Raw genomic sequence first — 16,926 nt, forward strand, 5'->3', positions numbered from 1 at the left:
GTAACTGGCTGGAAGGTTTCCCTTATATTCCCTGGTGGTCTAGTGGGGCACTCTGGGAAAAAAATCCATCACTTACCTGTCCTGCAGTACTGCACAGGACAGGTAACACACTGTGCCTGACAGCACCAACATGAAATTAAAAAGCCCATTAGTAGAGACCCCATCTAGGCTTATTGTTGCAATGGTGTCTACTTTACAGTTAAAACAAATCTATAATTGGACTGGTTTGAGTACACCAGTGCAATGCAGACAAGCTTTGTCCGAAAATACTAAACAATATGTGCAGTATGGAACTTGCAACTAATCTTTGAAAACATTGATTTCTAGAGAATTTCCTGTTAACTCAACAATCTTTTTACATAATAATAATTTCTCCATAATACAATTTCTCCAAGGTGTAGTTTGGCTAGAGTGTATGACGAGTGCTATTTAAAGGGGGATTATTTTAGTAAATTTAGTACATTTTGACAACAGTTTGCACTAACCATTTCAAACTGGAAATACGGTTCTAAACACAATTGCCAGAAATCATATGAAAAGTTTGTAAAGAGTGAAACATTTATATAAGCAAGTGGAGTTTTATTCTGTAATGCTGAGAGCTGTCATTGTGGTGGAGGAACCTGTCTTACCTGTCAAATTCCTCCTCCCCCATTCCAGTAGTCCACCCTATAAAAAGAAGTGACAGTATTCCAGCCCTACATTCCTCCAGGTTTCACAGCCTGGGCACTGGACAGTTCTGGTTTGGTGACAGTGATGACAGCTCAGTCATAATAGCCTACAGTGGAAGCAGCAAAAGTAGTGGTTACTGCCTGGTCTTGAAGGTAACCCAGGAGCTGACACCATGGGTGTCCTCCCTATTCTGGTTCTCTCAGCTCTTTGTCTACTCAACGCAGCATCTACAGAAGATAAAGGTAAATATGTATCCATTTTTTTTAAATTAGTCTAATTCTTAACCAAGTTTTGTTAATTGTTTTTTTTTTTTTTTATGCATTAGATACCCAAGATCTCATTTGTGCTCTATATGGGTATGGTGTTTGACCAAAGAGACTGCAAATAACAATTATCTGATTTAATAACATTCTTTGTCTTCCATGGAGAATACAAATGAAAAGAAGGTGGTTTTCAGGCATTTTAGCACTAGAAATAGCCTCTAAATAGCACCTTAAAATCGTCTCCCATTCATTTCAGTGTGTCTTTTCACACTGGGGTCGTGCGCTTGCGGGATGCTAGGAAAAGCCCTGCAAACAGCATCTTTGGGACGGTCTGGGAGCTCTGTACACATCTCTCCTAAAACGCCCTGCCTATTGAAATGAATGGCCAGCGCCTGACAAGTGCTTCAGAAGCGCTGCAACACAGGTGTTTTTAACCCCTTCATTGGGGTTAAAAGCGCCCTGCTAGTGGCTGAAAAGTGCCGTTTAAACATCGCTAAAATGCTGCTTAAACAGCGCTAAATCATTGCTAAAACAAGCTGCCCTTTAGCGCTAATGCAGCCCCAGCCCCAGTGTGAAAGGGGTCTTAAGGTTCCATAATAGTTTTTGGTAGTACTCAACATTTCTAAAATGTATAACTTATTCTCATTTTCGATCAGATGGTTAAAGTAAAAAGTAAATGTAAGTAAAATGTAAGGCCGCGTACACACGGTCGATCCAAACCGATGAGAATGGTCCGATGGACCGTTTTCATCGGTTCACCGCTGAAGTGGCCTGATGGTCTGATGTCAAAAACCGATCGGGTCAGAACGCGGTGACGTAAAACACACAATGTGCTGAAAAAAACGAAGTTCAATGCTTCCAGCATGCGTCGACTTGATTCTGAGCATGCGCGGGTTTTGAACCGATGCTTTTGTGTACTAACCATTGGTTTGGACCGTTCGGTCAGCGGTCCATCGGTTCGATTTTAAAGAAAGTTTTACAATTTTGGTCCGAAGGACAACAGACCGATGGGTCGTACACACGGACGGTTTGGACCGATGAAACTGAACTTCGGTCTATTCTCATCGGTTTGGACCAACCGTGTGTACGCGGTCTAAGAGGAATTTACTGATGTAAGGCTCCTTTCACATTAGCGCCTCTCCAAAGTCGCACAATTTCTTTGGAGCGTGACTTTTGATGCGATTTTGATTTGACTTTACAGTCTGTGGATCAAAGTCACATCAAAAGTAGTGCAGGCACCTTTAAGTCACAGTGATTTGAATGGGTGCCATTGACAAGAATGGTGTGCGATTTGTAATGCAACTTTGATGTCCAAATTCGCATGACAAATTGCACAAGTTTGAATAGACTCTAAGCCACTGTTCACACTGGTGCGACTTGTAATGCGATTTGAAATTTCCAAATTGCATGGCAAGTCGCACCCCCTTGCCGGCAATGGAACCATTCATATCTCTGTGACTCATGTCACAGCGAAAAGAGTTCCAGCACTAATTTGATTGATTGACTACTGTTAAATAAAGTCGCAAGCTGCAATGAAATCAGTCATGCAAATCGCACCGGCATGAACTGGGGCTAAGAGTTTAACTAGAACATAGTATCTCTTTAATGTTCTAAAGCTTGGTACACACTATAAGAAAATTGAGCGAACGATCGTCTGGTTTTCCTCGATGTTTCATAGCAAATCGGAACCGTATGAAAACAGTACACATTAAACTAAAATCATTTGTTCTGTTAATGTACGGGGAACATTTTGGAGTTTGTCCCTTAGGAAATGTCTGAACCAGATTTTGAAAGTCGTGTACACACTATATGACAATTGAACAATCAAGTCTTGTAAGGCATTTTTCTTCCGATTTTCTCATTGTGTGTAGTACCCAGCTGAAGTTCAATGGTGATTGCTTAAATTAATCAAAATTATTCTCATTCTGAAAAGTTTAAAGAGCTGTTTGTTTTGTCCACTAACACCAATCTGATACAGGTGTCAGGTCGGCCATACATGGTTCAAATCTGAGCCAGTTCAGCAGGTATTGTTCGAGATTCGAACCATTAATGGGCAGACTGAATGTACCAATCATTCAACTTGGGTACAACCAGCCTGCCGGATTCTCTTGTAATTATTAACGGCTGAGTGGCTATTGTGGGCAACACATGAGACTACACAAATACATATATTCCGTTTAACTTAAAGAAGCATAGTTATTTTCTCCCAAGCAAAAAATAAACAAAAATAAATATGAACTATGGTATAAAGTATTTTCTTGGGATTTTTTTAAAACAAAAAACTTTAATAACATAAAGAATATTTACATTTAATTGACAGATAATGATACAAATTAACAATTCAAACTTCTCAACAGCTTAGGCTTATCCCAAGTTTATAAATTACATGAAGCAAAAATGCATTTGATCCTTTTTCTACTAAAAACAATTGATAGAATATATGTTACTTTAGTTAATATAAAAGCACTAAGGTACTTACGAAACTGGTTTCCCCTTTAGCCATGGAATTAAACAAAGGATTTGATCTTAACAACTAATCTGTTTAGTTTGGTGATAGAGGATGAAACAACCAATATGGTTAGGATGATCAGATCTACAACTTTGTGAAAACTTTCTGGTGCAGAATATGAGAAGACTAAACTTGATATAGTGTGTTATTATAGTTATATGGCTCACCATAAAAAAAAAACTGCATTCTGTAAAAAGAACTGTGTTGTGTAAGTGTGTTGACCTGTTCTACAAACAATAAACTGCAGAGAAACCAGGCATCCAGGCATCACTAAGCGTCTTGTTTTGTCTCACATTGCCACTCATTCTTAGAATGTCAGTTTATGGTTTCATGCAGTTAAGTCGCCGAGCCTGTTCAGAGATTCCATATAAAGAAAGGTAAAATATTTTTTCCTGCCAGTTTCTCCTTGTGTGTCTTTTAGACATAATAAGCACAATATTAGATTCATTTCTGTTTTTCCTTTTGTAGTTTAGCCAAAAAACATAGAGTATTATACGCCAATAAATACAATATATCAGGAACCTCTTGTTTGCCCAGAATGCGTAAATTAATTAAGTCTTAGGCTCCGTTCACAATAGTGCAATTTCAAATGCGAATTGAGTTGCACAGAATTGTATGATAGTGCAACTCTGTATGGCATGATTTTGGAAAAGATTCCTGTATTACTTTGGTGCCATTCCAGAACGATTTTGACCCCATAGAATATGCAAATCACATCCAAGTTGCATCCAAGCTGTACTACATAATCACAAGGAAAATTGTATAACATTTAGATCGCAGAGGTGTGAATCTAGTCTAAGAGAAGTATGTATGAAAAGAATTCACCGCTCCAGGTGTAACTGATACGCCCACTGGAACACACACCTGAGTGCTAGCCCCGACTTTCACCTCCATGGTAAATTGTCAAAATAAGAAACGGCTGTACCTCATGTGGGCTCCAAGTAAAGTTTATTGGAATATGAAAATATCCAAAATGACATCAGAGGTACTTTTACCACTGTTGGTGTCCTCTGGTGTCATTTTGGATATTTTAATTTTCCAATAATCTGTACTTGGAGCCCACGTGAGGTGCAGCCCTTTCTTATTTTGATAAGAGAAGTATGAAGTCTACAATTTCTGACCTCTGCCTTTAAAAATGCTAGCTCCTTCATTGATATGTTGACCCCCTGGCTTTGAGTTGATCCTCTGAACTCAAGCAAGTGTGTAAATTAGTATTTTATAAGCATATGTATTTGGCCAAATAATGAGACAAGGAGTAACTGTCAAGCCCCATACACACTATCAGTTTTCCTGTCAGTTTTCTCATCAGGTTTACCAAAACCATGTAGTGCAAGGGCCTGCCTGATTGCATACAAATTGAAACTCTTGAGGTTTGACCTCATATTAGATGGTTTTGGTAAACCTGAAGAGAAAACCGTCAGGAAAACTGATAGTGTGTATGGGGCTTAACTGTCATTTACTAAACAGTTGCAATAATAGAAGCAAAAAAATAAAAGTTTAAGATGGAAGAGCATACACCACAGAATAATACAAAGCAGCACAGACATGGACTCTTCACAGAAATGTCTCTGTGGCTCAATCAGGATAACATGCCTGAATAGCATAGTCTCTTGAAGACACTATAACAACCTGCTAAACAGGTTAGAAGTTAGAAAAAACAGGTTTAGGATGACAAAAACAGGCATACACTGCAGAACATTACAAACCATATTACTAGAGGTTTGCCTTTGACTATTTCACTTTTAAAAAGTTTGTATGGTTGAGAATTCAGCCCTTTGGTTTTCTGAATGCAGTGTGCAAGATTATAAATTGAGCCCTCCATAAGCTCACAGCAAGGTAGAAATATGTCACACGCCAGCCACCTACATGTGTACATTTGTTTAACACCACAGCAAAAAAAAAATAAAAAAAATACTCATTGCAATAAAGCAGCACACACAGCATGCTGTGCCAAAGGCTGGATGGAGGCCATATTATGCTAATAGTTGGAGGGTCTTAATAGGGCATGGTTAAACAAAATTTGAGTCAACGCTCAGCACAATCTTTTATTGCAATCCAATGACTAATTAGTAAACACTTTGATTAGAAGGGCTGATGGTCAATGGCTGGCTACAAAAATACCTCTCCCAGCATTGGTTATAAGTGGCTGACTGAAAAAATACCCCTCCAGCCATGGTGGTCACTGTTAAAATAACCCCTAGCCCCCCCCCCCTTCCCCACCCTGCTAGCTTTGGTGTTCAGTAGCTGGCTAGAACAATAAGTCCCCACAGGTAATGCTGGTTGGCTGGCTCGAACAATAACCTGCTATTTTACCAATTACTACACTTTGACAAAATTACATTCAAGCATTTTTTGTAACTTTGCAGGATTAAAGTTTAAGCTTATTGCACAGACATTTGCCCACTTTAACAAAATACATGTAAAATGTTATCTATAATGTAAAAAGCTTTAATAAATCTAGTTATTCTAGATGTTTGCCCAGAATGTGTATATTAATTAGGTTTTAAGAGAAATATGGAGGCTACAGCTGCTGACCTTAGCCTTCAGAAATTCTAGCCGCTTCATTGTTATATTCATCCCCTGGCTTTGATTTGAGCCTCTGAGATAGAACATGTTATAGATCAGTATTTTATAAGCATACTACACAGGTGGAAAGTTAGAAGCAAGAAAACAACAGGTTCAGGATGGAAAAAACATGCCTGCACTTCAGAATAATACAAAACAATTTAATAAAATTGCACAAACATGGTTTCTTCACAGCAATATTTCTGGGTAACATGTGCCTACATAGCATAGTCTCTAAGACTCTAGCTGAGAATAATTACTTGAACAAAACAGTTACAAAAAAAAACATGCTTCTGATCATCATCATGAACAGCAGTAAAGTTTTGCCTGCTGAGTGGGTGAAATACCATATCATCAGATCAGACCACCCAACTTCACAAAAGACTTTACCTGGACCTGAGTAATTGGGTACTTGTTGCAGCAGGAATCCTGACAGGAACAAGTGGTACATTATTGCAGGGGAGGCAGGTTGTCTACTTCCATCTGGAGTAGTGCATCCGGTCCGGTCATCATTGTTGCACCACTCTCATCACCATTGTCTCAGATGGCCTGGTGCTGAGCATGGTGAGTAATTGGGCACTCTGCTACCGTTCCTTTCTCTGAATTTCCTAATCTGCAGTAACAGCATAATGGCATAACAACAATGTGTGATTTAAACTTCACTTCCTCCTCAGAGCCTTTAATGTTGTTTACAATAGTGCACTACTGGGATTTGCCATAGTCGTTAAAACAGCTTTTAACTAAATACTTCTGTAAAATATAGTGCTTTATCTGTTAAAGATTATCAGACAAGTTTCCTTCATAAAATTTCCTAAGTAAGTTTTTATTGCTCAAACCATATCAACCTTTATCTGATTCAAAGGTATAAACATGACAGCTCTCTTCACACCTTTAATCTAGAAAGGGACTCCCAGGTTGAAGAGCAGTAACAGGTGCTTGCAGATAACAATATCTTGTACAGTCATAGACTGGTTCTATGGCGTACAGGTAACAATAGCCTTAAATTCCTTCACCAGGATTTGTGCTGCTCCTTTGTTTTCTGAGAACAGAGCAGTTCAAGCATAGCATAGCTATTGGGAAACTCAATTGCTTAGACAGGCTATACACAATTTATTTTCTTTTGTTCAATTTGAACAAAAGGAAATTAATTAATTGCCCCATCCACACATTTGAGTTGGATGGAGGAAACCCTCCTGTGGAGATATTATATTTTGACAGTGGGGAGGCTTTCCTGGCATTAGAATGCATGCACCAGCCCCGCCTGCTTAAGCTGGCAGCACAGATCGAGCAAATATTTTCCAACAGGCTGGTTGTTCAGAAGACCATTGAGAGACGACTTCTGTACATCCAGCCTGTCGATGGATGGATGGAAATTCAGCTGGTCCCTGTAGAACCAGCTGAATTTCGATCCATCTAGGGCCGGCTTAAAGTGTGGTGGCACTCCAACTAAAATATTTCAACCTAGTTCAACCTATGTGTCTGTATGAGTGTGATTTATATTATCTAACAATTCCCATAGCCCTCTTTATTCCGCTTTCTGGAGAAAGCATCTAAATGTTTTTTTGAAGTTGTTGAAACTCTCATCCTTTACCATTTCCTGGGCAAAGGGTACACATTTTTACTTCTCTAATAGTAAAGAACCCATTCCACAATCAAAGGTTAAACTTCTTTTTTTCTAACCTCAAATCATGGCCAGGTGTCCTCTTCAGGGACCTTAGAGTAAATGGTTTATCACAGTGCCCCTCTTCTCCAGAGTCAATAACTCTAATCTATGTAATCAAGCTCATAGGAGACTGTGCATGTGTGCAGTTTCCAACATGTGTGACGACATCACAGCGCTCAAACTCCTCCCTACTTGCTTTTTCTCTTAGACAGTATCTAAACTGGTAATATTGGACACAGGTATCATACCATGTACACAGTGCCTGGTGAGTTGTTTAAAACACTGAGGTGTTTTTATGGACCCCCTACAAATATGAATCTAGCCAAGATTAAATGATTAATAATTTAACACAGTTAAATTATGTTCTGTGAAGTTCCTCATTTATGCATTATTAATTTATTTGTTTTTAGGGTAACCATGAGTCCTTATGGATGCTAAAGATAAAATAAAATGATGTAGCTCTTGTGTTTGGACCTTATATTCTATGGCCCAGATTCTCAAAAGAGATACGACGGCGCATCTCCAGATACACCGTCGTATCTCTGCCTAGCGCCGTCGTATCTTTGCGACTGATTCTTAGAATCAGTTACGCATAGATATCCATTCGATCCGACAGGCGTAAGTCTCTTACACCATCGGATCGTAACTGCAATTTTTTCCCCGCTAGGTGACGCTTCCGTCGATTTCCGCGTCTAGTATGCAAATTAGCTAGATACGCAAATTCCCGAACGTACGCGTGGCCGACGCAGTAAAGTTACGGCGTTTACGTTAGGCTTTTCCCGGCGTAAAGTTGCCCCTGGATCTATGAGGCGCAGTCAATGTTAAGTATGGCCGTCGTTCCCGCGTCGAAAATTTATAAACTGACGTTGTTTGCGTAAGTCGTCCGTGAATGGTGCTGGACGTAATTTACGTCCACGTCAAAACCAATGACATCCTTGCGACGTCATTTAGAGCAATGCACGCCGGGAAATTTTAGGGACGGCGCATGCGCAGTTCTTTCGGCGCAGGGACGCGCTTCATTTAAAATGAAACACGCCCCCTACCCGCCGAATTTGAATTGCGCCGGATGATTTACGCTATGCCGCCGCAACTTTACAGGCAAGTGCTTTGTGAATAAAGCACTTGCCTGAAAACCTTGAGGCGGCGTAACGTAAATCAGATACATTACGCCCTTACAATTTTGTGGCGTTCTACCAGAATCTGGCCCCATGTTCTCCTTTTCCAAAAAATAGCCTACGCAGTTAAAGAGTCTAAATAAATAGATTAAAAAAGGTGCAGCTTTATTTTATTGCCATACCTGTAGGTCATTTGGGTCTCCCCAGAAGCTTGGATGAAACAAAAGTTAGAAATTCTTACATCCTGCTGTGTTGCTAGGACAGGAAGTTACTGAACATTTTTTAAAGCTGTACAGATTTTAATACCTATTGGTGCATTTGATTGCATAGCCTGAATTTAGCTTTTAACTGAAAATATACTATATTTTCCCTTTAAACACAGTACTCTTTTACCATTTCTAGACCCTTTTTCAAGTAAAAATATTATCAGTCAGAAGTAATCATTAATTTATCTCTGAGGGACCCCCACATATTATTTATGATTAAGATTAAAAAAATGAAGAACCTATTCAGGAGGAGCTTTTCAATAACATATTTTGAATTTATGCCCACATTTCCTTAGTTTGAGTGTTTTGATGTCACCTTTTGCAGGTTAATAAGTAACTCTGCTTTCTTAACAAAACAACCTCAAGTGTTTGCCATGTTGCTATGAACAAGACACATGTATATTGAAAAGCATTTCACATAAAAACAACAGGGATTTTCTGCTGTAAAGAACTAGGCAGAGGGTGGGGTAGTCCTGTCAGGTTTGAGTCGTAGGTAAATAGCACTATTTATTGTACCATTTGCTTTTTTTAGGTGAAGGACCTATATCAATTTATTTTATTGTCATTGCATTTCCAACTCTCTTAAAAGCTCAGAACACCTTTGACGTTGTTCAATAAATTACTTACACTAAAAGTAATTCAGAAAATATGTAAAGGGTGGAACTAAATTTATTTCTGACAAGTACAAAGACAAAATCACAGACATATTATAAAATTGTACGCTTAAAGGCAAACTACAATGGCTTTTAATTATGTTATAAGTTTATTTCAACATTTACATATTTATAAATGTATCTTTTATATCATGTGCTTATTATTGTATACAATTTAACAATACAATTAAATCAAATTCAATTCAATTAAAACACATTTTTAAAATTGTTTAATATATGATGTGTCCTGGACTTTTTGATAGCTGGATTTTTAATGAAAAAAAAATGGACACTGTAGCTTTTACAGGTAGCTCAAGGTGTAGTAGTAAGATAAATGAACAGTTGTTCCTGCACGTTGTTCCTGCAAGTGATAAATACTAAACATTGATATGTAGTATTGCAGTATTTCCATCCTCCATTCTTAAATTCTGTTTCCTGATAAAAAAAATCTGTTAAAAATAGAAAAGAAACATTCCCTTTGCACAGTGTATATACAAATGAATGAGCAGTGTAGTAGGCACCCGATATGGGCTGTTACTCATTCACAAGCATTAAGCATTGGAATGGGAGAGTAGAAACCGAATTTTCACTAGGAGCAGAAGGTATTTTTCAGGCATTTACAAGCAAAAAGAAATTGCAAATCATAACATGCAGCAGTTGAGCTGTATAAAGTGAAAAATTAAATGTGTTAAATGTGGGACTTTGTCTTTAAGTTTAAGATAGATGGATGAAAACATGCATAAGCATAGACGGTACAATCATTCAAAATCACATCAAATGATCTGTAAACCAATAGCTATATGCAGCTATAGAGATACAACTATTGACCCTTTCTGTAAAGATCAGCTTTATCCCATTCCTTGCCTCTTAAAGGGATTATGTCACTTAAAAAAGGTGTTGTCAGGAATAGATTACAGGCATCTATCAGATTTTACAATTACTGTACAATAGTGATTGGTAAAGGCATGCTGCTGCATGTACAGTATATGTATAGATGTCTAGGGATTTGCACTTTTTTCTGGCCCTTTAATTTGATGTGTGGGCCTACTGACATATAAGAAAGATTTTGAGGGGGGGAAGAGAGCAGGTTAAAAGGTTACTCTACTTTTATGGGGAAAAAATGAACAAATAAAAAAATAGGGTATATATTTACGATGCAAGTCATATAATTGAATGTTATTGCAAATTACCTTTCCCTTTCAAACTGCAGCAATGTAATTCTCTGTAAATCGCAATGTAATATGGCTACCTGGGGGCATTCTGTACACAGATGGTGTGCAGAATGCCCTTCCCTCCAGGTATGTAATTTACTGCTTAGATGATTGGCTTACTAATTTTCCCAGAAGTCAGCAAAAATCGATTTTGAGCATCCCCTGCAACAAAAATAGAATTTTTGGTGAATTATTCCCAAAGGAAATCACATCTAAAGGGACACAGACCCTGCCATTTTCCCCATTAGAGCCCTGCAGGAGCAGCAGCTGATTAATAATTACAAAACAACTCCCATACAGATTTAGACAAACAAACAGCTATTTCTTCAGAAAAACAAAAGGTAGGAATCTGCAACAAAGTTTGTTAAAATCACTGCAACGCAACATTGATCACCCAGAGGGGAATATGTTTTCTCAATGACAGTGGAGTTTACTCATTAAGCTTGACTTTAACTGAGTACTTTCAGAGTCTTTCTCTGGTTTTACTGATCCCTTTGACATGTCATCTTTTATCATGTCATATTTTTTCCAATCCTGTTTATAAAAAAAATACCCTTTTATGAAATGCTATATAAATATAATCATTGTTTGTTCTGTCTTTTCCCCTTTACCCTTTTTATAGGGACACCAGCTATAGCTACTTATGTTTTCCCATATTGTTTAAATAGAGCTTAATGGTAGCTGAAATTATTTATATCATCATATCACCGAGAGTACTTTCCTGATAATCAGCTTAAATATACATAGACATTAACATATTTCATTTTTATTTGTAACAGCAAATTGTCTTTACAATGGGAACGTGATCAGCCATGGAGAAACTGTGACTGATGGCTGCAAGATCTGGTAAGTATCTAGATCTGATAATATCGTTCTGAAAAGGAAAGCTGGCTTTATAAGGAGGATATTTTAACCTTAAAGTGGATGTAAACCCTCCATACACCAAGTGAAGTGAACAGCCTCAGATGATACACAGCGATGAAACAAATCTCCCTACATAGGTTTTACATGTATATCTGCTGTCTTCACATTTATATACTATTTAGAAAGTTCAGATTGTGTTAGGAAATTTTCTCTTCCTGTTTAACACAGAGTGTGATGTCTGGGCATACAGCCAAGATCGCTAAAATTGCTGATTGAAGGAAAGGCACACACCCCTCTCCTCATAGGCAGAGACTCTCAGAGGTGTTTTGTAACAGGGCCAGTTCCCAGCTAATCTATTTTAGCAACCTCCCCTGACAGAAATTTCAACCTGCTTTTATCTGATGTGTCAGAGAATATGTCAGGAGTTATCAGGATGATAACAGAGGAATGGGTCAGGAGAAAGCTACAGGACTTAGCTTTTTTTAAGAGAGATAACAAAATACTGCAGATATATGTGCCCAGCTCAAATTTCATGAATTGGGTTTACATCCACTTTACATTTTTTATTATAGACATGCTGTTTATGAAAGAGATTAATGATACAAGCATTGATGCAAACAACTTTGACATGCTGTTAATGGGGTCAGCCCACACGTGCCAAAGAGCTCATAGAGCTCATATTCCACTATTCTAAAATGAACACAAACCTAAACATTGGTGTTAGAAGGCTATAATGGAAGTGGTGTTTTTACTGTCTTGTGTAAGTGTTCGCTGACACCAGTACTGTTGTTTTTGAAGTTTGAAAGTTTGCATGCGGCCCCCCATGGCATATGAAAACTTGTCTTGTGGCCCTCAGGTAATTTGAGTTTGAGACCCCTGTGCTAAATGATTTATTCCTCATTTAGGACAATAAGCATAACCATGAAAAAAATCATTCCTTTATTCCTATGAACCATTGGTGAATCCAGAACTGCTGTTTCATAACACAGATACAGCTTAATATTTTAGCTTAGTTTAGACTGCGTTCAGCGAATCTAGATTATTAGCCATCATAAGTGAAAATGATACTATTAGGTGGGAAACCAAGTGGTTCCTGATGCATTTCATTGATAAAATATTGGAGGAGTAGATAAGACTTTTCGATTGATTGTGCAGGCGTTCATCAGAACCCTGGACTTTTAGCCTGTTTGGCAGGAGCCGAACCTTAAGGCCCCGTACACACGACCAGTTTCCTCGGCAGAATTCAGCTTCAGACCGAGTTTCTGGCTGAATTCTGCCGAGGAAACTGGTCGTGTGTACACTTTCGGCCGAGGAAGCCGACGAGGAGCTCGACGAGGAAATAGAGAACATGTTCTCTATTTCCTCGTTGTTCTATGGGAGCTCTCGTCCCGCCGAGCTCCTCGGCGGCTTCAGGGCTGAACTGGCCGAGGAACTCGATGTGTTTGGCACGTCGAGTTCCTCGGCCGTGTGTACGAGGCCTATATATTGTAGTGGGTTTTTCTTCAGTTACTATGCAGTATATCACAGCTACCTTCTTTTATTGACAATGTCTGTTAAGGAAGTAATGGATGTTTGAACCCATTGTGTCCTTAGCAAACAGGGCCATTAGCTACTCCTTTTTCATTTACTGGCCTGAAATCCCCTGCCATGTAAACAAAGTATGGGGTTCACCATAATTCATACCATGTCCCACAATGCCCCTTAATCAATAACGTCATCCAGTTACATAAATTAATGCCAGAAACGATACCTGACATCCTCTGACACATCAAAAGAAAGAAACCATCCTACAATCAATACAATCCTCCCCCAATGACTTCCCCTGACACATTAAAAGAAATAAACCATCCTACCATCAATACAATCCTCCCCCAATGACTCCCTGTCCTCAACTGACAGCTCCAGTGGATGGCAGCTCAATATAAAAGACCCTCTGTTTTTTAACTGCATTTCATTATTTAACATTTTTGTTTTCCACTTTCAGTGAATGTGACAATGGTGAAATTAAAGACTGCGTTGTCAAGGCTGGATGCATTTGTAAGTTGCTTTTTAAAGAGCTGAGATGTTTAGGGGTGTGAAAAAGGAAAGGCTACTTCGAAGTAAAGTGGGCATTGGTATCAACATAAAGGGGGTAATTTACTAAAATCCACTTTGCACTATAAGTGCAAAGTGGAAGTGCAGTCACTGTAGATCCGAGGGGGGCATGCAAGGAAGATAAAAAAAAACAGGATTTTAGCTTGCACATGATTGGATGATAAAATCAGCAGAGCTTCCCCTGATTTCAGATCTACCTCCCAGATTTACAGCGACTGCACTTCCAAGTGCACTTTTGGTGCAATTTCAAGTGCACTTTGCACTTGTAGTGCAAATAGGATTTGCCTTTCGTAAATAATCACCAAAGCCAAGTGTTTCTAATAATGCATTCTTTCCTTTCAGAGAGTGGTGTATGCAATGTAATTTAGATGTATTCTCTCCCTGTCAGAGAAGAAGTGTCAGTTCAATGTTATGGAGACCTGGGCTACAGTGAGGGATACACAATTATGAGTGGGGTTACTACAAATGCTCACTGATGACCTTTCTAATGAAACTGAGTAAAAGTGAGCATGCAAAAGACCAAAAAAAATCATACCCATCCTTACAGCATTGCATCCTTACAGCATTACAGTTGCTCGATTTCAATCCCTACTACTACTGTGGCACCATAGGTGTGCACAGCCTATTGCATTAGAGTGTGCACCCCAAAGCACAAACATATACTGTATGCATGCATGTGTGTGTGTGCAGGTGTATACAGTATATACTGACGGTGTCAGTAGAGCAGTGGATAGTGTCATAAGCACAGAGACTGTTTTTTTTAGCGGGAAAAAAGGAGAATTTTTTTAATTACATTTTTATTTAGTGAAGTATCAGGGGTCTAAACAGGGGAAATATGCACTACACAGGGTGATTAGGGTGTGCCTAGGCACATCTGGCACACCCTGTGCACACGCCTATGTGTGGCACATTTGTACCACAGTCTGATAATGTATCTTTTCTTCTACATAGATGCCTGGGAATAGTAAGAGGGTTATTATTTGTTCACATGGTCAAATATACATTACAGTTGTGGAAGTGCATTAGTTCAATGTTCTGAAATGTTTTCCTTAGTATATAATAATATAATAATGCATTATCAGCCTAGTTACATTTCATACATCACCTATGTTGTTTCCATTTGACATTCATTTTTGTTTTTATATCAGCCAAGAATCTTGAAACCCATGATGGTGTTAGTACTAATTTTGAAGATGACCCCAACGTCATTGAAAGCAGTGTGGGAAAGCAGTTAAAACGCAAAACACGATCTATAAAGCAAGCAAATCTAAATATGGGAAAATCAGGTATGTTTTAATTACTATTTATTTATTATTATTTCATTTCTCTGGTTGTGAGCTGTCTTAGTAAAATAGGTATATGTCTTATAAGTCTACATAAAGTAAATAGCATACATGACTGCATTTTGAAAACCAAATACGTAACTACTCATGTTAAATATAATTTATGCAACTATTGTCTGTTTAATAAATTGTTCCTTTTGTTTAATATTTTTCCCAATGTAGCTTAAAGCTTAAAGTGACAGGAGCATGATTACTGTAAATAAAAACTATTTAAATCCAGTCATAAACCTACCCCAAAAAATAATAAAAATAATATGAATACCTACAGTGTACTGTATATTCTTTATACTGAATAAAATCTAATTTTGGAAGGAAGGGTTAGAACCTCTGTCAGGTTTTTACCATGTTTCAGGGCTTCATTAAAGAGGAGACAGGAAGTGAGGAAAACTCTCCAACTTAGATAGAAATAAAAATCCAATAGTTTACATTTCTTAAGATGTAAAAAGACATTTCACTTTAGCAGCTAAACCATGAGACCAGTTAGAGAATCCCTCTCACATCAGTAAGGGCCCTTATACATGGGGCTTTCCATGTGGGGGCTCCGCTTTGCTCAGCGGGGATCGCTCCGTCGATCCCCGCTGAGCAGGCAGATGACAGGTCTGTCTCTGCACACGGTGCAGGGACCGACCTGTCAGAGTGCCGCTCTATCCTTTGGGGGGATTGGATGATGATGGATTGTAGAGTCCGTTGTCATCCAATCTGATCCACAGACGGATGGAAAAATAGTTTTCCCCTGTCACACTTTTGCAGATCGGAGCGGGTCGGATGTCAGCGGGCATGTCACCGATGACATCCGTGGCTCTATAGAGGAGCACAGAGCACCCCGTTCAGGTCCACCTAAAAAACTGACAGGCAGACCTCAACGGTCCGCCCGTGTGAAAAGGGACTTAAGATGTCTGAGCAAAGTGCATACCTATAAAGAAGACATAGAATACTCACCTCACATACTACCTAGTGAATGTAATTCCCTTGCAGAAATATTGTCCTCCAAATCTGCAGGATAACTGACACTTTCAGGAGAGACAATCTTCAGCAAATACATACAGTATATACATATATATGAATTGTCTTACATGCTAAAGGTTCTAAAGAATGATCCATTTCTATAATTTACAGGTAGCAAAGGTGGTGCTAATGTGGATGGAAAGGTTGCGGTAACCAGTGGGATTGCTAGAATAAAGGGCTTTGGGATTGGAGGTAGTGCTGATGTGGTTATGGCAAAAAAAATCCATGGACTCAACATGACTCTCAGTAAATACCCTGGGGGTGTCTACTTTCCCAAAAGGGGTGTTTGAACTGCCCTGGCATTTTAAGGCCTCTAAAACTTTATGTGCATAGCCAGCATTAAGAGATTTTGCCACAAGCCCTAAGTTGGGCAGACATAATTACATAGTTACATAGTTACATAGTTAGTCAGGTTGAAAAAAGACACAAGTCTATCCAGTTCAACCATAAAAAAAAAAAATATATAAAATAAAAAACATCATACAATCCTATATACCCAATTCTATACCCACAGTTGATCCAGAGGAAGGCAAAAAAAAACCAGCAGAGCATGATCCAGTTTGCTACAGCAGAGCTGTATGAAAAAAATATCCTAACAGATTGATTCATTCATATGAATCGATGTGGAAAAATATATTTCTACCAGAAAAAGTGTATGCCCAACATTAAAAGCTTCCGCCACACATCTACCAACATCTATCCACTT

At 38.6% G+C, this 16,926-nt stretch overlaps 1 protein-coding gene across 1 annotated transcript in view; it reads left to right on the top strand.

Moving 5' to 3' along the window:
• Positions 1–687: 687 nt before the first annotated feature.
• LOC120916574 (uncharacterized PE-PGRS family protein PE_PGRS54-like) overlaps positions 688–16,926 on the top strand; it is a 94,843-nt gene continuing 78,604 nt past the window's right edge. Inside the window, exons 1-5 of the mRNA XM_040327624.1 lie at positions 688–911; positions 11,694–11,760; positions 13,763–13,815; positions 15,021–15,158; positions 16,332–16,412. Coding sequence (XP_040183558.1) covers positions 842–911; positions 11,694–11,760; positions 13,763–13,815; positions 15,021–15,158; positions 16,332–16,412 — 409 coding nt within the window. The 5' untranslated portion in view covers positions 688–841. The remainder of the gene's footprint in view (positions 912–11,693; positions 11,761–13,762; positions 13,816–15,020; positions 15,159–16,331; positions 16,413–16,926) is intronic.

Source organism: Rana temporaria, chromosome 10 (assembly GCF_905171775.1).
Source record: "Rana temporaria chromosome 10, aRanTem1.1, whole genome shotgun sequence".
Taxonomy (NCBI): Eukaryota; Metazoa; Chordata; class Amphibia; order Anura; family Ranidae; genus Rana; species Rana temporaria.